Source organism: Heterodontus francisci, chromosome 20 (assembly GCF_036365525.1).
Source record: "Heterodontus francisci isolate sHetFra1 chromosome 20, sHetFra1.hap1, whole genome shotgun sequence".
Lineage (NCBI taxonomy): Eukaryota > Metazoa > Chordata > Chondrichthyes > Heterodontiformes > Heterodontidae > Heterodontus > Heterodontus francisci.
Genome location: NC_090390.1, coordinates 51,500,375 through 51,523,427, shown reverse-complemented (window position 1 = coordinate 51,523,427; position 23,053 = coordinate 51,500,375). Strand labels below are relative to the sequence as shown.

At 41.8% G+C, this 23,053-nt stretch overlaps 1 protein-coding gene across 2 annotated transcripts in view; it reads left to right on the top strand.

Moving 5' to 3' along the window:
• The window catches only part of dock1 (dedicator of cytokinesis 1), a 744,225-nt gene that overhangs the window by 105,776 nt on the left and 615,396 nt on the right, over positions 1 to 23,053 (top strand). For both annotated transcript variants that reach the window (XM_068052738.1, XM_068052739.1), the window contains exon 8: positions 16,142 to 16,299. In XM_068052738.1, the coding sequence (XP_067908839.1) occupies positions 16,142 to 16,299 (158 nt within the window). The remainder of the gene's footprint in view (positions 1 to 16,141; positions 16,300 to 23,053) is intronic.

The window sequence follows — 23,053 nt, the reverse complement described above, 5'->3', positions numbered from 1 at the left end:
TCATTATGAGATTGAAACCAGTCTGCATTTCTCTTCGCACTTTTGCCGTAGGTGGTCAAAGCTGACTCATAGATGGCGTCTCTAATGTGGGCCCACTTGGTCTCAGCATCCCATGTGGGAGTGTTTTGAAGGGCTGTTACAAAAATTTCTAAATTCACTTTGGGGTGAGAAATTCTGTTTGTGTTGATGCGCGGGTGGCCCTTCTGCTTGGAATGATGCAACTTCTTTGGTCTGAGTCTAACCTTGCTACACACCAGGGAGTGGTCGGTGTCGCAGTCCGCACTGTGGAAGCTGCGTGTGATTTGAACACTTTAAGGTGGCTCGCCTTGTGACAATGAGGTCTAGCTGGTGCCAACGACGCGATCTTGGGTGCCTCCATGAAACCTGGTGACAGGGTTTAGTGTGAAAGAACGAGTTGGTGATGCAGAGGTTATGATAGGTGCACACCTCAAGCAGTCTCTGCCCGTTCTCATTCATCCTTCCAACACCATAGCGCCCAAGGCAGGAGGGCCATGAGTCATGGTCGGCCCCAACCCTGGCATTAAGGTCCCTCAGCAGGAATAGGTGTTCGGTGTTGAAGATGCTGCTAATTATGTTATGGAGTTCCTCGCATTCCATGACAATATGAAAGGCACAATTCAACATGGTGGCTCCTCATCAGAGCCCTTTCCTATCCTGAGTGGTGTGAAACAGGGCTGTGTTCTCGCACCCACACTTTTTGGGATTTTCTTCTCCCTGCTGCTTTCACATGCGTTCAAATCCTCTGAAGAAGGAATTTTCCTCCACACAAGATCAGGGGGCAGGTTGTTCAACCTTGCCAGTCTTAAGAGCAAAGTCCAAAGTACGGAAAGTCCTCACCAGGGAACTCCTCTTTGCTGACGATGCTGCTTTAACATCTCACACTGAAGAGTGCCTGCAGAGTCTCATCGACAGGTTTGCGGCTGCCTGCAATGAATTTGGCCTAACCATCAGCCTCAAGAAAACGAACATAATGGAGCAGGACTTCGGAAATGCTCCATCCATCAATACTGGCGACCACGCTCTGGAAGTGGTTCAAGAGTTCACCTACCTTGGCTCAACTATCACCAGTAATCTGTCTCTAGATAGAGAAATCAACAAGCGCATGGGAAAGGCTTCCACTGCTATGTCCAGACTGGCCAAGAGAGTGTGGGAAAATGGCGCACTGACACGGAACACAAAAGTGCGAGTGTATCAAGCCTGTGTCCTCAGTACCTTGCTCTATGGCAGTGAGGCCTGGACAACGTATGTCAGCCAAGAGCGACGTCTCAATTCATTCCATCTTCGCTGCCTCCGGAGAATCCTTGGCATCAGGTGGCAGGACCGTATCTCCAACACAGAAGTCCTCGAGGCGGCCAACACCCCCAGCTTATACACACTACTGAGTCAGCGGCGCTTGAGATGGCTTGGTCATGTGAGCCGCATGGAAGATGGCAGGATCCCCAAGGACACATTGTACAGCGAGCTCGCCACTGGTATCAGACCCACCGGCCGTCCATGTCTCCGCTTTAAAGACGTCTGCAAACGCGACATGAAGTCCTGTGACATTGATCACAAGTCGTGGGAGTCAGTTGCCAGCGGGCAGCCATAAAGGCGGGGCTAAAGTGTGGCAAGTCCAAGAGACTTAGCAGTTGGCAGGAAAAAAGACAGAGATGTAAGGGGAGAGCCAACTGTGTAACAGCCCCGACAAACACATTTTTCTGTAGCACCTGTGGAAGAGCCTGTCACTCTAGCATTGGCCTTTATAGCCACTCCAGGCGCTGCTCCACACACCACTGACCACCTCCAGGCGCTTACCCTTTGTTCTCGCTCTAAGCTTCCACCCTAGCTCCCTCCACTCGAGAGACAAACAGAGTTGTTATCTCTGGGTTGTTGCCCGTGCCACGTGCTAGCGAAGTGAGGAATAGGGAGAGAGAGGAGTTGAACACGTGGCTGCAGGGATGGTGTCGGAGGGAGGGTTTTGGTTTCCTGGATAATTGGGGCTCTTTCTGGGGTAGGTGGGACCTCTACAAACAGGATGGTCTTCACCTGAACCAGAGGGGTACCAATATCCTGGGGGGGAGATTTGCTAGTGCTCTTCGGGGGGGTTTAAACTAATTCAGCAGGGGGATGGGAACCTAAATTGTAGTTCCAGTGTGCAGGATGTTGAGAGTAGTGAGGGCAGAGATAAGGTTATAAGGACACGAGGGCACTGGCAAGCAAGAGCTTGGTTTAAAATGTGTCTACTTCAACGGCAGGAGCATCCGGAATAAGGTGGGTGAGCTTGCAGCATGGGTTGGTACCTGGGATCTCGATGTTGTGGCCATTTCAGAGACATGGGTAGAGCAGGGACAGGAATGGATGTTGCGGGTTCCGGGATTTAGATGTTTCACTAAGAACAGAGAAGAGGGTAAAAGAGGGGGGGGGGTGTGGCATTGTTAATCAAGGAAAGTATTACAGCGGCAGAAAGGACGTTTGAGGACTCGTCTACTGAGGTAGTCTGGGCCGAGGTTAGTAACAGGAGAGGAGAGGTCACCCTGTTGGGAGTTTTCTATAGACCTCCAAATAGTTCCAGAGATGTAGAGGAAAGGATAGCAAAGATGATTCTTGACAGGAGCGAGAGTAACAGGGTAGTGGTTATGGGGGACTTTAACTTTCCAAATATTGACTGGAAATACTATAGTTCGAGTACTTTAGATGGGTCTGTTTTTGTCCAGTGTGTGCAGGAGGGTTTTCTGACACAGTATGTAGACAGGCCAACCAGGGGCGATGCCACATTGGATTTGGTACTGGGTAATGAACCCGGCCAGGTGTTAGATTTGGAAGTTGGTGAGCACTTTGGTGATAGTGATCACAATTCGGTTAGGTTTACCTTAGCGATGGGCAGGGACAGGCATATACAGCAGGGCAAGAATTATAGCTGGGGGAAAGGAAATTATGATGCGATTAGGCAAGATTTAGGATGCGTAGGATGGGGAAGGAAACTGCAGGGGATGGGCACAATCGAAATGTGGAGCTTATTCAAGGAGCAGCTACTGCATGTCCTTGATAAGTATGTACCTGTCAGGCAGGGAGGAAGTTGTCGAGCGAGGGAGCCGTGGTTTACTAAAGAAGTTGAAGAGCTTGTCAAGAGGAAGAAGAAGGCTTATGTTAGGATGAGACGTGAAGGCTCAGTTAGGGCGCTTGAGAGTTACAAGCTAGCCAGGAAGGATCTAAAGGGAGAGATAAGAAGAGCAAGGAGAGGACACGAGAAGTCATTGGCGGATAGGATCAAAGAAAACCCTAAGGCTTTCTATAGGTATATCAGGAATAAAAGAATGACTAGAGTTAGATTAGGGCCAATCAAGGATAGTAGTGGGAAGTTGTGTGTGGAATCGGAGGAGATAGGGGAAGTGTTAAATGAATATTTTTCGTCAGTATTTACAGTGGAGAAAGAAAATGTTGTCGAGGAGAATACTGAGATACAGACTACTAGGCTAGATGGGATTGAGGTTCACAGGAGGAGGTGTTAGCAATTTTGGAAAGTGTGAAAATAGATAAGTCCCCTGGGCCAGATGGGATTTATCCTAGGATTCTCTGGGAAGCTAGGGAGGAGATTGCAGAGCCTTTGTCCTTGATTTTTATGTCGTCATTGTTGATAGGAATAGTGCCGGAAGACTGGAGGATAGCAAATGTTGTCCCCTTGTTCAAGAAGGGGAGTAGAGACAGCCCTGGTAATTATAGACCTGTGAGCCTTACTTCGGTTGTGGGTAAAATGTTGGAAAAGGTTATAAGAGATAGGATTTATAATCATCTTGAAAAGAATAAGTTCATTAGAGATAGTCAGCACGGTTTTGTGAAGGGTAGGTCGTGCCTCACAAACCTTATTGAGTTTTTTGACAAGGTGACCAAACAGGTGAATGAGGGTAAAGCCGTGGATGTGGTCTATATGGATTTCAGTAAGGCGTTTGATAAAGTTCCCCACGGTAGGTTATTGCAGAAAATACAGAAGTATGGGATTGAAGGTGAATTAGTGCTTTGGATCAGAAATTGGCTAGCTGAAAGAAGACAGAGGGTGGTGGTTGATGGTAAATGTTCATCCTGGAGTATAGTTTCTAGTGGTGTACCGCAAGGATCTGTTTTGGGGCCACTGCTGTTTGTCATTTTTATAAATGACCTGGATGAGAGTGTAGAAGGGTGGGTTAGTAAATTTGCGGATGACACGAAGGTCGGTGGAGTTGTGGATAGTGCCGAAGGATGTTGTCGGTTACAGAGGGACATAGATAGGCTGCAGAGCTGGGCTGAGAGATGGCAAATGGAGTTTAATGCGGAAAAGTGTGAGGTGATTCACTTCGGAAGGAGTAACAGGATTGCAGAATACTGGGCTAATGGGAAGATTCTTGGTAGTGTAGATGAGCAGAGAGATGTTGGTGTCCAGGTACATAACCTGGGTGGCAACTTTCAGGGATTTAATAGAGCTGTTAAGAAGGCATATGGTGTGTTAGCTTTTATTAGTATGGGGATCCAGTTTCGGAGCCACGAGGTCATGCTGCAGCTGTACAGAACTCTGGTGCGGCCGCACCTGGAGTATTGCGTGCAATTCTGGTCACCGCATTATAGGAAGGATGTGGAAGCTTTGGAAAAGGTGCAGAGGAGATTTACTAGGATGTTGCCTGGTATGGAGGGAAGGTCTTACGAGGAAAGGCTGAGGGACTTGAGGTTGTTTTCGTTAGAGAGAAGGAGAAGAGGTGACTTAATAGAGACATATAAGATAATCAGAGGGCTGGACAGGGTGGATAGTGAGAGCCTTTTTCCTCGTATGGTGATGGCAAACACGAGGGGACATAGCTTTAAGTTGAGGGGTGATAGATATAGGACAGATGTCAGAGGTAGTTTCTTTACACAGAGAGTAGTAGGGGCGTGGAACGCCCTGCCTGCAACAGTAGTAGACTCGCCAACTTTAAGGGCAGTTAAGTGGTCATTGGATAGACATATGGATGAAAATGGAATAGTGTAGGTCAGATGGTTTCACAGGTCGGCGCAACATCGAGGGCTGAAGGGCCTGTACTGCGCTGTTATGTTCTATGTTCTATAAGGAGGTCAAAGAACCAGAACAGATGCATAACAATGCTTCCAGCCGCTGCTCTAGTTTCAGAAACCTGGAGCTCAAGCTTCTGCAGCTGGTGACACTTCCTACAGATGTGTTTGTCTAGGGCGCATAGTGCATCCATGACTTCCCATATGCCACAGGCTGTACATTCCACTCGGCCAAGCTGACCTGCCATACCTTAACTTTACAGACTATTATAAGTACAATAGCTTACCAGATACTCACCAATCAGCTCCTTCCACTCTACCTCTGTCAGATTACCATTGTTTATTTTATTTAGAGATACAGCATTGAAACAGGCCCTTTGGCCCACCGAGTCTGTGCCGACCAACAACTACCCATTTATACTAACCCTGCAGTAATCCCATATTCCCTACCACCTACCTATACTAGGGGCAATTTACAATGGCCAACTTACCTATCAACCTGCACGTCTTTGGCTGTGGGAAGAAACCGGAGCACCCGGCGAAAACCCGCGAGGTCACAGGGAGAACTTGCGAACTCCGCACAGACAGTACCCAGAATCAAACCCGGGCCCCTGGAGCTGTGAGGCTGCAGTGCTAACCACTGCGCCACGTTATTAGTGATGAATTAGTTCAAGCAGCTTGCTTGCCCTGATTGTTGTGGTAGTACCTGGTTCAGTGATATGAAGAACAAAGAACAGTACAGTACAGCACAGGAACAGGCCATTCGGCCCTCCAAGCCTACGCCGATCTTGATGCCTGTCTAAACTAAAACCTTCTGCATTTCTGGGGTCCATCCTATTCATGTATTTGTCAAGATGCCTCTTAAACGTCTCTATGGTACCTGCTTCCACCACCTCCCCCGGCAACAAGTTCCAGGCACTCACCACCCTCTGTGTAAAGAACTTCCTCGCACATCCCCTCTAAACTTTGCCCCTCTCACCTTAAACCTATGTCCCCTAGTAACTGACTCTTCCACCCTGGGAAAAAGCTTCTGACTATCCACTCTGTCCATGCCGTTCATAACTTTGTAAACCTCTATCATGTCATCCCTCTACCTTCGTTGTTCCAGTGAAAACAATCCGAGTTTATCCAACCTCTCCTCATAGCTAGATGCTTTTCCCTTTCTCTTGCTGTCTGGGAATTTTTACTCAAGACTAATCCACTTCTGCATATTTAAAAGAAAATAGGCAACCAGTAAGCTTAAGGGAGTAATTGACACCACTGAACTGGAGTAAGTACATACGACAGACCTGTATTCATAACCGGGGGGATAATGTGGGTTGAGTGAGTGGAAGAACTTTTGAGTACCAACACGAGTACCTAATTGCAAGGTAGAGGAAAATGGAAAATAAATGCCTCTGTTATCTTGCTTAAAGGGATGAGAGGTATACTGTCAAATCACCTTCCTGCTGTTGAAAAGAAACATTACTTTGTGGATGCATAGAGAGCAGTAGTCTTTTATACAAACTTGTAAACAAATTAGCATCTTATCTGGGCAAATATTTAGTAAAAGAAAAGTTAAAAGCATTACCAAAGGTTAACTAACATGGGGAGTGGAGGCCATGTTTCTTTCTTTTTTAATTTCTCATACTCCCAGTGGAGAAAAGATGATAATCAGTGTCCTTTGTTTGATACCCTATCACTTCGCTTTCCATGAGCACCAATTGAGAACTCTTGGGAGTGTGATTAAAACGGGATGAATAAATACATTCTGGTTCTTAAATGTAAACAACCTTCTCTCGATTCTGTGCTGTGTACCTACCCACTGGGAAATGTATTACGGAGACCTGGTAATGAGACTCCAATTACAATGCACTGTGCTTCCAAACAACATTGTCAAAATATTAGGTTATATTTCTATTCAGTACTGAACATATGGGTGTTATTCCCAAAGTGAAGATTATAAATTATGTGTAATATTTATCAAAGTGTATTTCTCTCATCGAGACCATAGTTCTTTATGCAAATAGATGTGCTAAGAATCAAAGACTTGTGGAGATTTAACTATTTTTCAGATGTGCCAATGAGCTGTGGTACAGCGGTATTAAATTTCTTTATGCCACGCATTTAATCTTCAGAAACTTCATTCTGTGAACATAGCTCATTTCTGTTTCTAGTGATCTTTCCAGTCTGGTTTGTTTGTGACATTTTGAGGCTGCTTTATAGATGATTTTTATAACCTGAGTGCTTTCTACATGAGAAATATTAATTGCATCCCTAGTTGCTCCAATCTAGTTTTGTTTTGAAGTAGATTTATATAATTTAAAATGAGATGATACAATGACAATTACTCATTCTCCAATGAAGAATATATACAAAGCAGTTTTCATTATGCAACATTAACAGTAGTTGGAGTAGGGTTAGTCTTCTCTTGTTGCAGAATTTAAAAAAAATTGTTTTTCAACTTCAGTGCAGATCTGCAGTTTATGTTTTGTGTAATATTCTTAAGATAGCATATGTACTTCCATCAGGATAATGTGCTGCTCATTTTCAAGAAGAGTTGACAGAACAGCATTGGTCCATTACAGACTCCATCAATTTTCAAGACCATGCAAAATAATCATCGTTGATTATCAGGAGTAAACTCATTACAATAATAGACTAAGAAATAATCGACATGGATTCTGAAGAGGAAAAGCCTGCCGAACCAATTTCCTTGACTTTTTTTGAGGATGTGACTTTACAAGTAGATAATAGTTAGATATCATGAGCGTTGTACCAGGCCTCCAAAAAACGATTGACAAAATTCTGCAAGATGGGCTACTAATTAGACTTGAAGCTTATGGCAGTTCAAGGTATACCTCAGAGACGTATTAGGGTGGGTGGAAATGAGGGCAAAGGATGACCGTGTTATGGACAGGTGGAAAGGGGTGTGGGTAGTTCCCACTGTTCATCTCCCAACTGATTGCAGTTGGGTTTTGTTAAAAATGGTGAATTAGTCCCTGACTGTTTTTTAGGGTCAAATAAACAGATAAATTAAAATAAAAACTATGTTTACACAATTCCCGAAATGGTCGCAACCACGTCCACACACCTATTTGCTCACATACACATACCCAAGAATCAATAGCTACAGAGGAAAGGGTAGGAGGTAGTTTAAAGTCCAAAGTGAGGTAAATGTTTGTGGTTTACAGTAAACCTGTTGAATCTTCTTGGGAGGAAGGTATTTTTTAAAGGTGCAGACCTGGGTGTTTATAGTCTTGAGTTTGAGGTGTTGTAGAGTTCTTGTGGTTACAACTCAGCACACAGATGGTAGTGTGGCTGTTGTTGCCTTCACAGTTGGAGAGTCTTGAAGTCACTTTGTGATGTCTCTGCTGTTGTGGCTGTCACTTGTTGTTCAGCAGGGTTCTTGCTTGGTTGGATCTCTTTCACAGACTGTGACTGGACTTCTTTCTGAAGGTGTTGGCTTGATCTCCCCTCTCTCTCCAGAGGGTTCCCTTTTTTAAGGTAAAAATCCATCACAGAGTTTCTGTTCGGAGGCCCTCTTCTCTGCTGAGACCACACAATGGGCTAGGATATGATAACCATGGCTATCGATTTGATGTCTGAAGGAGTCATTCTGGTAATGCTGTGCTACTTCACACCCAGTCATTTTGTTTTGGGCTGTGAGTCAGTCTGTCTTCAGGGTCTTTTGTCAGTTCATTCATGTCGATCAGAGTCATTAATATGCAGTAGTGCTCTTTTCAATTTCAAGCCGGTTCTCCCCAGAGCTATTTCAGACTAGGTTAACAAGTTCCATCCTTGTAGATAGGTCTCTTGATTTTCAGTACAGGAGGGGGTCACGTGACCGCTACTCCATTTTGACTGTGGTACAAGTGTCCATGTTCTTGTGGTTTTAACAGTTGACTCTTTAATTCACAATTCTTCCATTTTGTGGTTTCTTTCATCACGGCTCTTTCTGTGCATAGCAACTGTGTGCCCCAGTAATCAGTTTTAGGCTCACTGCCATTTCTAATTTCCAAGAAGTTAGATTCAGAAACTTGAAACAAACTGTTTGGATTTGCAGATGCGATTGAAGCAGGAAGAGTAGTTGAATGTGCAGAAAAATATGAAGCAAGTTCTGGAACTACAACTTTAAAAAAAATTATTTAAAATTTCTCCTCCACTACTCTTACCTGGAATTCCATTCCATGTATCTTCCACGTATTTGTGAAGAATCTCCTGATATTTTCTAAATTTGCTTTGAATCGGTGTGGAAATTTAAGCGTATAAACCTAAATGCTGCCCCTAAAGAAAACAGCACATTGACAGATGAACTCACTGCCCTATACTGAAGCAGCCTTCCTGTAATTGGAGAAACTTTTGATGGATTTATAAACTGCCAATATGAATCGAGCCAAACTCGAGACTTTAAATTCAAGGTTAAGTCTCAAAAGAAAAATCAATACCATCTTCCAAAGGTTGATAGGAAGTCATCAGCTGATGGTGCTTGATGTTCTGTTTTTACGTTAATATAAATGGCACAAGTAACTATGAAGCTTATTAACCTTTTCACCGTCTTAAATGTTAACACATTTAGACCAATGACATTCAAAATAGAGCATCAGTTTCAACTTAGTTGAAGTGTGAAATTACCGTCAGAGCTACTTAACATCCACTTAGGAATTACAAATTAATATTGACTTTTCACAAACAACAGTTGTCTACTGTGTAGAAATTACTCATATTTCCTTGTGCAAATTAGAATACAGAATTTTGTGCCTTAAGTATTTGCATGAAGCAATACAGAAATGCGGGATATGGTGGGAAAGTAGAGTTGATCTAGAGCATCCACGATCTTATTGAATGGTGAAGCAGACTCGAGGGACTGTATGGTCTACTCCTGCTACTATTTCTTATGTTCTTATTAACAGTTATCAACAAGTGATTGCTGGAATCTCAGATGGTTCATTGCTTTAAGTTACCCTTGTTCTGATTATCCAGGCAAGAAGTAGAGCATTATTTTGAGTAGAAGAGCAGGAGCCCTCATGAGTTCAGTTATTTCAGTCACAAAAAGATGTTTGTAATTTACGTGACAAATGTACATTTGTATGATGCAAGTGACTGAAAGGAACTTTGTTTTGCTAAGAAAGTCTTGAGGAACTAATCATTTTGTGAAACTGCAAGTTTTATTCATATATGTGCAAGTTGTGTCAAGTAAAGCATTTTGATCTGCAAAAAGATTTTACATACTTTCTATTTCGAAAAAATATTTTTGAAATATTATAAAATAATAAGCTTCCTTTTTTAGTCTTGGTTCCCATCAAAGCAGGCAGCTCGATTGGAAATTTCTTCCAGTCTGTTGTTTACTGAGGCCTGCATCAGTTCAATAAGTAGTGAAATGATGGAGGAATACAGTTTGCAAAATTGCAGCCAAATGAAGCAGTTTATACAAACCTTTATGATACTGCTAAAAATAAGAAACATCAGAAATCTGGCTTGTTTGTCTTTAGACCGTACGATTATTACTAGAGCTTAATTGCAGGTTTTCATTTGTAGTATTGTAAAATCTGATCCTATTAGCAGCCATCAGAATTACTGAGGAAGTAAATTGGTTTTAATTGTTGTAACTGCCTTAAAGCTTGATTTTTGGGTTCTGTGAACTGATTCATTTAGCAATTGAATATTCTATTGATTTCTGAAATAGGAACATAGAAACAGCAGCAGGCCATTCAGCCCCTTGAGCCTGTCCTGCCATTCAATGAGATCATGGCTGATCCGCAGCCTAACTCCATATACCTGCCTTTGGCCCATATCCCTTAGTATCTTTGCTTAACAAAAATCTATTTATCTCAGATTTAAAATTAACAACTGTTCGAGCTTCTACTGCTGTTTGTGAGAGAGAGTTCCAAACCTCTACCACCCTTTGCGTGAAGAAGTGCTTCCTAACATCTCTTCTGAACGGTCTAGCCCGAATTTTTAGACTATGCCCCCTAGTTTTAGAATCTCCAACCAGTGGAAATAGTTTATCTTTATCTAGCCTGTCTTTTCCTGTTAATATCTTGAAGACTTCGATCAGATCGCCTCTTAACCTTCTAAATTCCAGTGAAAACAGGCCTAATTTGTGTAATCTCTCCCTGTAACTTAACCCCTGTAGTCCAGGTATCATTCTTGTAAACCTATGTTGCACTCCCTCCAAGGCCAATATATCCTTCTTAAGGTGTGGTGCCCAGAACTGCTCACAGTACTCCAAGTGGGGCCTAACCAGGGTTTTTTTTTACAGCTGCAGCATAACCTCTGTGTCTTTATACTCCAATCCTCTAGATATAAAGGCTAGCATTCCATTAGCCTTTTTGATTATTTTCTGCACTTGCTCGTGGCATTTTAAAGATCTATGCACCTGAACCCCCAAGTCTCTTTAGACATCCACTGTACTTAACTTCTTCCCATTTAGAAAGTACCCTGCTCTATCCTTTTTTGGGTCCAAAATGGATAATCTCGCACTTGCCCGCATTGAAATCCATCTGCCACAGTTTTGTCCATTCACCCAGTCTGTCAATATCTCTTTGCAATTTTATGCTATCATCTAGACTGTCTACAATGCCGCCTAACTTTGTATCATCAGCAAATTTGGATATATGACTTACTATGCCAGCATCCAAGTCGTTAATGAATAATGTGAATAATTGAGGCCCCAACACAGATCACTGTGGGACACCACTAGTCACATCCTGCCAATCAGAGTACTTACCCATTATCCCCACTCTCTGTCGCCTACCACTCAACCAACTTCCTAACCATGTCAATAATTTGCCCTCAACTCCATGTGCTTCTACCTTAGTTAACAGTCTCTTATGTGGGACTTTATCAAATGCCTTCTGGAAGTCCATATAAATAATATCCATAGACATTCCCCTGTCCACTACCTTAGTCACCTCTTCAAAAAATTCAGAGATTTGTCAGGCATGACCTTACCGTCATGAATCCATGCTGGCTGTCCCTGATTAACTGAAATTTTTCTAGGTGTTCAGTCCCCTATACTTGTTTATAGACTCCAGCAACTTGCCCACCACAGATGTCAGGCTAACTGGTCTGTAATTTCTTTGGTTCCCCCTTTGACCCTTCTTAAAAAGTGGAGTGACATGTGCAACTTTCCAATCCAGAGGGACCACTCCTGAATCTAGGGAACGCTGAAAGACTATAGTTAGAACATCTACAATATGCTCCCCTACTTCCTTTAACACCCTTGGATGGTAACTGTCAGGTCCTGGGGATTTCTCACTGTTTTAGTTCCATTAATTTCCTTGTTACTGATGTTTTACTTACGTTAATTGTATTAAGTCCCTGTCCCCTGTCGGCTATAAATTTTTTTAGGGACTTCCGGCAAGTTATCCTCCTTTTCAACTGTAAATACTGAGGCAAAGTAATTTATTTATTTATTTAGAGATACAGCACTGAAACAGGCCCTTCAGCCCACCGAGTCTGTGCCACCCATTTATACTAACCTTACAGTAATCCCATATTCCCTACCACCTACCTACACTAGGGGCAATTCACAATGGCCAATTTACCTATCACCTACAAGTCTTTGGCGGTGGGAGGAAACCGGAGCACCCGGCGAAAACCCACGCGGTCACAGGGAGAACTTGCAAACTCCGCACAGGCAGTACCCAGAATTGAACCCGGGTCCCTGGAGCTGTGAGGCTGCAGTGCTAACCACTGCGCCACCCTAATTGTTCAGCTTGTCTGCCATATCCCTATTATCAATGACAATATCTCCATTTTCAGCTTTTAGTGGGTCTACATTGCTGTTGACCACCCGCTTTCCGTTTATGTAACTATAAAATTTCTTATTGATTTTGATGTCCCTTGCAAGTTTCCTTTCATAATCCCTTTCAGTAGCTCTTATAAGCTGCTTTTTGACCCTTTGCTGGTCTTTGTATCGATCCCATTCGGCTGGATCTGTGCTGCGTTTTGCATTTTTGGAAGCCCTTTCTTTTAGTTTTATGCTATCCCTAATCGCTTGAGTTGACCGTGGCTCTTTTTTCTGTGAAGTGGAGCTTTTCCTCTCCGGGGTATATATTCGCTCTGTATTTCGTTAAATGTTTATTTAAATATTCTCCACTGTTCTTCAGTCATTTGACCCATTAACAGATCTACCCAGTTTACCGTGGACAGTCTCTGTCTCATCCCGGTAACGTCAGCCTTACCCAAGTCTAAACTTCTCGTAGCTGATTCGTGCTTTTCACTTTCAAACGCTACCTTGAATTCAATCATGTTGTGATCACTATTTGATAAATGTTCACGCACAGTTAGGCTACTAATCAAATTTGGTTCATTACTCATAACTAAATCTAATATTGCCTGTCCCCTTGTTATATCTAGGACATATTGCTGTAGGAAACTATCCCGGGCACATTCCAGAAATTCACTACCTTTCTGACAGGTGCTAGTCTGCCTCTCCCAATCTATGTGTAAATTATAATCCCCCATTAATACTACTCTGCCTTTGTTACACACTTGCTTAATTTGTGCATTTATACACAATCTACCACCTCAGAACTGCCACCAGGGGGTCTATACAAAACACCTATTGTGTTGTGAAATGGTTTAATGTATGCAGCTTATCTAATAGTAAATTGTTAGAATCTCTTGGTTAATATTCTGTTAGAATGTATTGACGCACTCATAATCCTTGTTCATTCAGTTTACATTTTCTACTAATAGTTGCCTAGTTAGTAAACTGCAAGCCCAACTTCCTGGCTGTTGTTTTGATGATCGTTCCATAACACTGCTGCAGATGATGATTTATGTGATAAGATCAAATGTACTTATTTATGATGATGCTTACCCAATCAGTCTGTTAACAAGATTATTTTTTTGATCATGGTCATCATAGCTAGATATTCTTTTAAGTAACTAGCTTAACCAGCTTTTATTTTAAAAAAAGGATACGTTTGTAAGCATTGTTGCTCTTCACCTCGCCCAAGTTGTATGTGCGCTGAAGCTAGTATACGTAGTTTGTGAATGAATGAATTACAAACAATTCAAAATAATTTAAGAAGGTTGATGCTACTGAATTTTATGATTGCAGTCTGAGAATGTTATTGTAATGGAGTGGTAATGCACACATTTATATCTGTGACACATATGCTCCTGATTGCACCCGTGACCCAATATGCGTTGAGAAATAAAAAATGACCCCTCTTAGCACTTGTGTATCTCAGTGGCCGTTTACAGAGTCCCTTTTAGGATATGGTGCCTGCTGTGAAAAGGCTTGAACAGAAATGGGAAAATGAGAATTTAGCTTTAAGCTTGAGACTATTTTTAAAAATCCGTACGCTCAAAGTTGGAGCTTAATGTGATGTGAACCACGCAGAGAAGTCTTTTTTTTGTGTTATGTGTAGAGAAATTATGGCCTGAATTTTACTTTAGGTGGGAGGCCCCGCGCAACGGCCAAAAAGTCAGTGGCAAGCCTGCCTCCGCCGGGCCGAGGAGTCACGCTATGATTTTACATAGCCCAGGCCCTTAAGTGGCCTTGGGCAGTACTTCTGCTCCTCTGAGGCAGGAGGTCCAGCCTCCAAGAGCTGCTGGCCCATCAGCAGACCGGCGGCTCTCAGTCCCAGTAGCGCCACCGGGAGCGGTAGCCACTGCTGGGACTGCAGCCAGGGAGAGGAGTAAAAGGGACACCGGCCCTGGAGAAATGGTACGTTTGTTGGGCCTTGCCAGGGATAATGGGCCGGGCCCTGGTGAAGCGAGGGAGGGTCGGTTGGTGGGCTGGAGGGTGGGGGAATGTAGTTCTGTGGGGGCGGTTGGGCCATGGGGGTGGGTGCCCAGTCAGGAGGCCGCCAGGTTTTACTGAACGGCCTCTTGGGGTTCTGAGCCATCTGCCCGCTGCTGGGAGGAGGCCCTTAAGTGGCAGTTAATTGGCTACTTGGTTTGGGGTGGGCGGGCCGTTTCTTGCTGCCGTCACCCGTCGTAAAATTGCAGCGGGGGCGGGAAGGCGACAGGAATGGCACCTCCCGCCTCCTACTCAATTTTATAATCCCCCTGCCCCCTGGCTCGTGTGGGGTGGCATAAAATTCTGGCCATTAAACCTGTTCTTTATAAATAGATTTATGATTTCATTACACATAGTGTATTGAGAAGATCTTCCAAAATGGGTTACTGATACCAGATCTGCCATCATGAGGTATTGCATGGAACTCAAACTTTTCCCTATTTGAAATTGGAAAAGATTTTCCTCTTACCAGTGTTAATCTGTTGTTCTAATCATGCCTTTAACTGCAATGTGGAATATGGGATTCTGTTTGCAGCAGGCGTGCACTTTGTGGTCATGCTGGAAGATGTGCAGAGTTTGCCAATAGAAACGATCTTTCTCCTGTGAGACTGCCAAAACTTTATAAATAGGAGCACCTGGTTTTGTTAATGCAGCTATTACACTTCTTTACAACTTTAGTTTCACACAGCCTTATTCACCCTAAACATTCAACAGTTTACTGTTCTGAATGTTAAATTGTGGTTCCATGTAGAAGTTCCTATATGGTTGCAGGTGCATTAAATTTTAAATGTTAATATAAAATTTAAGCTGTAGCCAAAATGTTTCTATTTTTAAGTTGAATATGTATTTCTACAATTAAATGTGTATGCTAACATAAACTCTAATTTGATTTTTAAATACAGTATGGTCGTATCAATTGTAAACAGGCTGGCAGATATGACCAGGCCTCCTATACCATGGAGAAGGTGTTTTATTGGAGAGATTCCTGTATGAATCTGAAAACTTAAAACTTGCAAGATGGTTTTAAATTATCATGATTTGGGACTTTGCATGCTTTAAATTTTTATATTCGTACAGAAAAAGGCAAAAGTGGTGATAAAATGTAGCTTCCTATTTCAACATTTTAATTAGCTCCAGGAAACGATGCTATTTTTTTCAGCCCTGAAATGGTTGAAGTAACTAGATTATAGAATGGTTAACCAGGTCTTCACATCATACTGTAATTCTCCAGAGACTGCACTTTTTAAGTATCCATGGAAAAGCTAGTGCTCGGCAGCATGTATGCTTCTGCTACTTATTGAAGCGGAATGTGTAGATGAAATGCTGAATGGGGAGCAGACAGCTTTCTAGATCTTCAAAATAACTTTTTCTTGTCTGTCTTACTTACAGTCTCAGAAGCATAACATTGACATAAACAGACAAGCGAAGTTTGATGCCACACCTTCTTTCAGTCTATTTGTAACTCTGAAGAATGTTGTCTGCAAAATAGGGGAAGATGCCGAAGTCTTGATGTCTTTATATGACCCTATTATGTCCAAGTTCATCAGGTTGGTGCTCAGCTTAGTTTTGAATAGGGTAATTTAATGACATCTTGTATAACGTTTAAGTTATCTATCAATTTACTTTAATCAAAATTGTTCAGCAAAGAGTATCTGTATGATTAAAGCATTTCATAGCAAGGCCAGGGGACTGCAGTCTCTGATATTTAAACGACCCCAGTATACTATTACATATTTTAATGTTGTCTGGTTATAGTCATATTTTAAAGCCCAGGAAAAGATGCTGAAGGCCTACAATATGTTCACCTTTTTGGAAAATAATCAGCCTGAGTCAATGTATAACATCTTTGTATTATCCCTTTTCAAAATTAGATGACAGAATATTGCCTTCGTTATTCTTACCGTTATTTTGCAATTGCTGTTAATATGATTGCAGGCAGAAAGCTGTTGCGTACTCTGAAAAATGAAATATAAATTACCTGTATTTCATACACGCCTATTATATACATCAGTAATACTTTTATCCTGAAATGTTAATTGAAATCCATTCTGCCTTTTCTGTTCTAGGTAATTTCAGTTTGGAGTAAAGTGATTGGATTTTCTGTAAGATACAGACTTAGAGTTAATAAAATCATGTTGCATTTGAGCAAATTATTAATTTATATAGCAACAAGAAGAGACCATTCAGCCCCTGCACCCTGTTCTGCCATTCTATTTGATCATGCACTGAAGCAGTTCAAGAAAGTGGCTCACCACTACCTTGTTGAGAGCAATTAGGGGGTGGGCAACAAATGCTGGGCTTGTCAGCACCACTCACATCCCATGAACAGATTAAAAAAAAGTCAAACTTGCCTCCATTTATTTGCCTTTGACCAATTTCCCTTGACCTCTACCTGACCGAGATCTTTTAGTCTTGAAAATTTCAATTGGCCCAGCATCAACAGCTTTGAGGGAGTGTGTTCCAGGTTTCCACTACATTTTGTGTGAAAAAGTTTTCCCTGATTCCTCTGAGTGACCTTGGTCTAATGTTCCCTCTTGCTTTGGATTCCTCCATCAGAGGAAATAGTTTCTCTGTATCTAACCTATTGAATGTCTTTGTTATTTTAAACGCTTGAATTAGATCACACTGAACCGTCTAAATGTGAGGAAATGCAAGCCAAGTTTTTGCAACTTGTACTTCTAATTTAACCCTTTAAGCCCTGGTTTGATTCTGCTGTATCTCTGCTGTATCTTCACTGCAAGGCCAATATTGTAGAATAGTACAGCCCATTTTACCAACCTGTCTTGTGTGCTTTTGAACCTATTCTGTCATTATTACTGTTTACCACATTTCCAAGTTTCGTATCATTTGCAAATGTCAAAATTATGTCATGTACTCCCAAGTCCAAGCTATTAATGCATATCAAAAGCACCAGTAGTCCTGGCATTGAACCTTGGGAAACTCCACTGAATACCTTCGTCCAGGAAAAAAAGCCATTCACCACAACTCTTTGTTTTCTATCATTAAACCAACTTTGTATCCATGCTGTTAATGCCCCTTTTACTCCATGGGCTTCAGTTTTGCTAATAAGCCTAATATGTGGGACTTTATCAAACACAGACATAATACACATCATCATAAACACAAAACAGGGAGACAGTGACATGGTGGTAATGTCACTGAACTAGTACTTCAGAGGCCCAGGCTAATGCCAGGGGGAAATGAGTTAAAATCCCACTACGGCAGCTGGTGGAATTTAAATTCAATTAATTAATAAAAATCTGGAATTGAAAGCTAGTCTCATTAATGGTGCCATGAAACTATCATCGATTGTTATAAAAACCCATCTGGTTCACTAATACCCTTTAGGGAAGGAAATCTGTATCCTTACTTATCTGACCTACATGTGACTCCAGACCCACAGTAATGTGGTTGACTCTTAACTGCCCTCGGATATGACCTAGGAAGCCACTCAGTTGTCAAGGGCAATTAGGGATGGGCAACAAATGCTGGCCTTGCCAGTAATACCCACATCCCATAAAAGAATTAGAAAAAAATCAACTGCACTGCCCTAATCCACCCTCTCTATAACTTCATCTAAAACTCAATCAAGTTAGTCAAACACAGTTTTTACCCTTAACAAATCCATGCTGGCTCTGCTTTATTAGTCCATGCTTGTCCATGTGGCTGTTAATTTTCTTCTGGATTATTGTTTCTAAAAGCTTCCCCATCACCGACATTAAACTGACTGGCCTATAGTTGCTAGATTTATCCTTTTCCCCTTTTCTGAATAAGTGAACAGTCTTCCTGACCTTTTAAGACTATCGCTGTATCGAAGGAGGCTTGGAATATTATGACCAGCACCTCCCCAATTTCGACCCTTACTTCCCTCAGCAATATATCCATCCTAAGATCTGGTGCCCAAAACTGAAGACAGTACTCCAGATGGGTACTTCGTCCTCATTATATTTCAGCCCTCATTTCATCAACCTTTTTAACTATATTTTATGCCTGTGCACTAGCTTTTAGCGAAATCCCATTGCTCCTCCATAGTTCCTAGTCTTTTAAGAAAGTATTCAAATTTGCCTTTCTGGGACCCAAAGTATGTCATACTTGCTCACATTGAACTCCATCTGCTAGTTTTCCCACTAACTTAATTTGTCTATGTCCCTTTTTAACTTCCTGCTCCTACTTATACAAGTGACTGTGCCTCCTAACTTGGTGCTACCTGCAAACTTGGATCTCACTCTCTGCTCCTTTATCTAAATCATTATTTGGGCAGGTTAGGTAGTGGATGGTATAACCAGTTTGCCAGGCTTTGGTAAATGGCAAGATGTCTAATGTGAACCAAGTTTCAGTCAAAGCCATGATGTTAATGCGGTCACCTTCAATGTTGTAGATGGCAACAGCCTTGTTTGCAAGTGCGTGAACATTCTGGAGGGCAGTGTAGAGGGGTTATATTTGTTGACCTGCTGGAAGAATCCAGGAATGCAGTACTAGATGGTGTGAACAAATCATAAAATTGGTGAGCAGGTGTGCTGGGTGGGATGGTTGGTGAGAGAGAAAGGTGGGACAGTTGTGAGTTAATGTCTTGAGAAGGGACTAGCCATGGGCTTGTTTAATATGGATGGAAGCCTGAATGGCAGCGGAAGGGCAAGAAAACTGAGGTGCAGTGATAGTTTGGGATAAGGATCAGGGCTGATGTACCTGAGATTGGGAGAACTGATAGGTAGCACAGCTGGGTGAGGGAAAAGATGGAAGAGAAGAGAAAAGGGCCGAAAAAGTGCTGAAAATAAAGACGTGGAGAGAGAAGTAATGACCAACCTTAATTGAATTCTTTGAATATGTAACAGAAAGGGTAGATAAGAGTAATGTAGTAGACATAATGTATTTGCATTAATAAAAGGCCTTTGATATGGTATCGCATAGTAAAGTCATGACGGAGATCAGAACATGTGGATTCAGGTCAAGCAGCAAGATGGAGAGCAAGCTGGTTACAAAACAGAAAACAGTAGAGGTTACAGGTAGTTACTCAGATTGGCAAAAGTTGAGAAGTGATTTTCCATAAGGTCGCTGCTGGGACCACTGTTCACCATTTACAGAAACAATTTTGACTTGGGAATTGGAAGTACAATTTCAAAATATGCTGATGACTTAGTTAATACTGAGGAGGACTATGGAAAAATACAGGAAGACAAGCTTGCAGAATGATCATGTAATTGGCAACGGAACTTCAATATTGATAAGTGTGTGATGGTACATTTTGGTAGGAAGAAGAAAAAGGCCTTGGAAAATAAGGTCTAAATGGATGAAGGAGCAGAGGGATCTGCGGACACAGTTACAGAAATTAGAAGTAGCAGCGATGCAGGTTAATAAAGCCATAAAAAACAGAGCACTGAGGTTCATTACTAGAGGTTGAATTTGAATAGCAGAAATTATGTTAAAACTTGTATAGAACCTTGATTAGACTGCACTTGGAGTGCTGCAAACAGTTCTGGTTGCTATATTATAAGGATGTAGAGCCACTGGAGAAGGTTCAAAAATGATTTACTGGAATGAACCAGAACTGATGGGCTACAACTATCAGAAAGTCTGAACAGGCTGTGGAACTTGAAAGGAGACTTAATAGAGCTCTTTAAGATTATGAAAGGGTAGCCGTAGAGGTGATGTTTCTACTGTTGCGACCGCCCGCTCCAGTCAAAGCCCCCAATCAAAATATATGATTCTGATTGTGGGGTGGGGGGGGGGAGAAACACACTGTTAATTCAATCCTGTCTCTCCACAGATCACCAATTATATCATTTTAAACTTTCCAAATTAAAGAATGTCCCAGCCAAATTGTACCATCTATTAACGTCCGAATGAGGCTAACCAAACCAGGTGTCTTTAAATGAACAAATTAACTGTTTAATCAGAAAAACTAAATTCTTAAACACAATGAAGATATAAACAACATTTAAAATAGAAAAAATAGAGTCCTTGCAAATTTACGCTCCTGGCGGAGGTGAGAAAGTCCAAGGTTGCTTGAAGTCCTCACAGCCGTCTGATGGGGAAAAAAGGTTCTTCAAGTCCATAGTCTAATTCCAGCAGTAAGTGATGCTTTCCTTCTCCAGCGATGAATTTCAACAATTAACGACTTGCAAGTACTTTTTAAATGAATCAGTTTGGCTTTAGAATTTTTGAGGGATAAAAGATTGTCACAGCCTAACTTCCCTTCCTTCAGTTTAAAATATCAGCAATCTCTGTTTTGGCTTGACTTTTTTAGAATTTTGAGAGATAATAAATAAACAGACTAAATTCTCTTCCTTCAGTTTAAATGGCTGAGAGCCCTTCTTTCAGGTGCTAACACACAGCTGTCTGTGTCTCTTCTTAGAATAAGCTGTTTGCACTATAAGACAGTTCAAAATTGAATTGTAACAAATGTTTCTCTCGATGCCCAGTCTGAGTGGCTGTATCCAAGGCAATGAGAATGCACCCTTTGAATCGTAGTCTCTGAATGGTTGTGTCCAAGGCAACAAGAATGCACTCTTTGACTCAGTCTTTAGAGCTTGCTGCCTTCAAACAGTACAGCTCTTTTCCAGCCTTAAGGGTACTCCGCATTCTTCCCAAAAAAAAACTACAGGATCATAACACTACTTGCAGGTGAAACCAGAAATAGGGCCATAAATATAAAATATTTACTTAAAATTCCGCTAAGGAATTCAGGAGAAACTTGGTTACTGAGAGTGTGGTAGGAATGTGGAACTCACTACCACAAGGAGTAGAGGAGGTGAATAGCAAAAATGCATTTAGTCATTATGGTACAGAAGGAGGCCATTTTGGCCCATTGAATCCATGCCAGCTGTCTGTAGAGCAATCCAATCAGTCCCATTCCCCTGCTCTATCCCTGTCGTCTTGCAAGTTTATTTGCCTCAAGTGCTCATGCAATTTCCTTCTGAAATCATTAATTGTCTCCACTTCCACCATTCTCCTAGGCAGTGCATTCCAGGTCATTTCCACTTGCTGCATAAAAAAAGTTTTCCCTCACGTCCCCCCTTCATCTCTTGCCCAAAACCTTAAATCTGTGTCCCCTAGTTCTTGTGCCATCAGCTAATGGGAACAGCCATTTTTTTGTCTACCTTATCTAAACCTGTCATAATCTTAAACACCTCTATCAAATCTTCCCTCAGTCTCCTTTTCTCCAAGGAGAACAACCTCAGCTTCTCCAGCCTAAACTTGTAGCTAAAATCCCTCATCCCTGGAACCATTCTGGTAGATCTCTTCTGCACCCTCTCAAGGACCCTCACACCCTTTCTAAAGTGTGATGACTAGAATTCAGCATAACTTCCCTGCTTTTGTACTCAATACCTCGATTTATGAAACCCAAGATCCATATGCTTTGCTACCTACTATCAATATGTTCTGCCACCTTCAAAGATCTATGCACAGAAACACCCAAGTCCTCTGTCCTTGCACTGTGCCATTTGGCCTATGTTGCTCTCTCTATCCCTTTTGCCAAAATGCATTACCTCACACTTTTCTATATTAAATTCCATTTGCCACTTGTTTGCCCATTCTAGCTATCTATGTCCTGTTACACTCGATTGGTATCATTCTCACTGTCAACTACATCCCCAAGTTTGATATCGTTGGCAAATTTTGAAGTTTTACTCTGTATTCCTGTATCCAAGTCATATATATATATATATATATATATATATATATACTGTCTTTTTTAGTTCCACTTCTCCACAAGTCACAGCATATATTTAAATATTTACCCAGTTACCGATACGGTCAATCGTAGACTGTACTCTCTATCCCAGAATAAAATACACCAACCAGGTTTCTTTAATAAACAACAAAGCTATCAGTTTGTTATAAAGCAAGACATAACCAGTTACGAAGCAAAGCAATAACACACAGATTGAAATATGAAAGTAACCAAAAATATGGAGTTTTTCTTTTTAGAGCTCAGTTGCAAAAAAAGACAAAAAAGAATACTTTGACCAAATACTTGCTAATTCTTGATTGAAAAAAAGAAAAGTGGAAAGATTGGCTTCTTTTGGTTTGGCATCCCAAATTCGCGGAGATGGCTGTCACTGGGATCTTTGGAGCAATTCGGTCAGGCGGCGTCGAGGATTTATCTGGCAGGTTTTTCCAGCGTGTCTCAGGTGAAATGCGGCAACCGGAGTTTCAGGCAGGCCTTTCAGGCATAATGTATCATCAATTTCTCTATTTCTTACATTTGCTTCTAAGAGCTTCTCAAAGAGATGGAAAAACTGGCAGCCTTTTCAAAGATTTTTAAAACTCCAACTGACTGTCCAAAGCGAAACCAAAAAC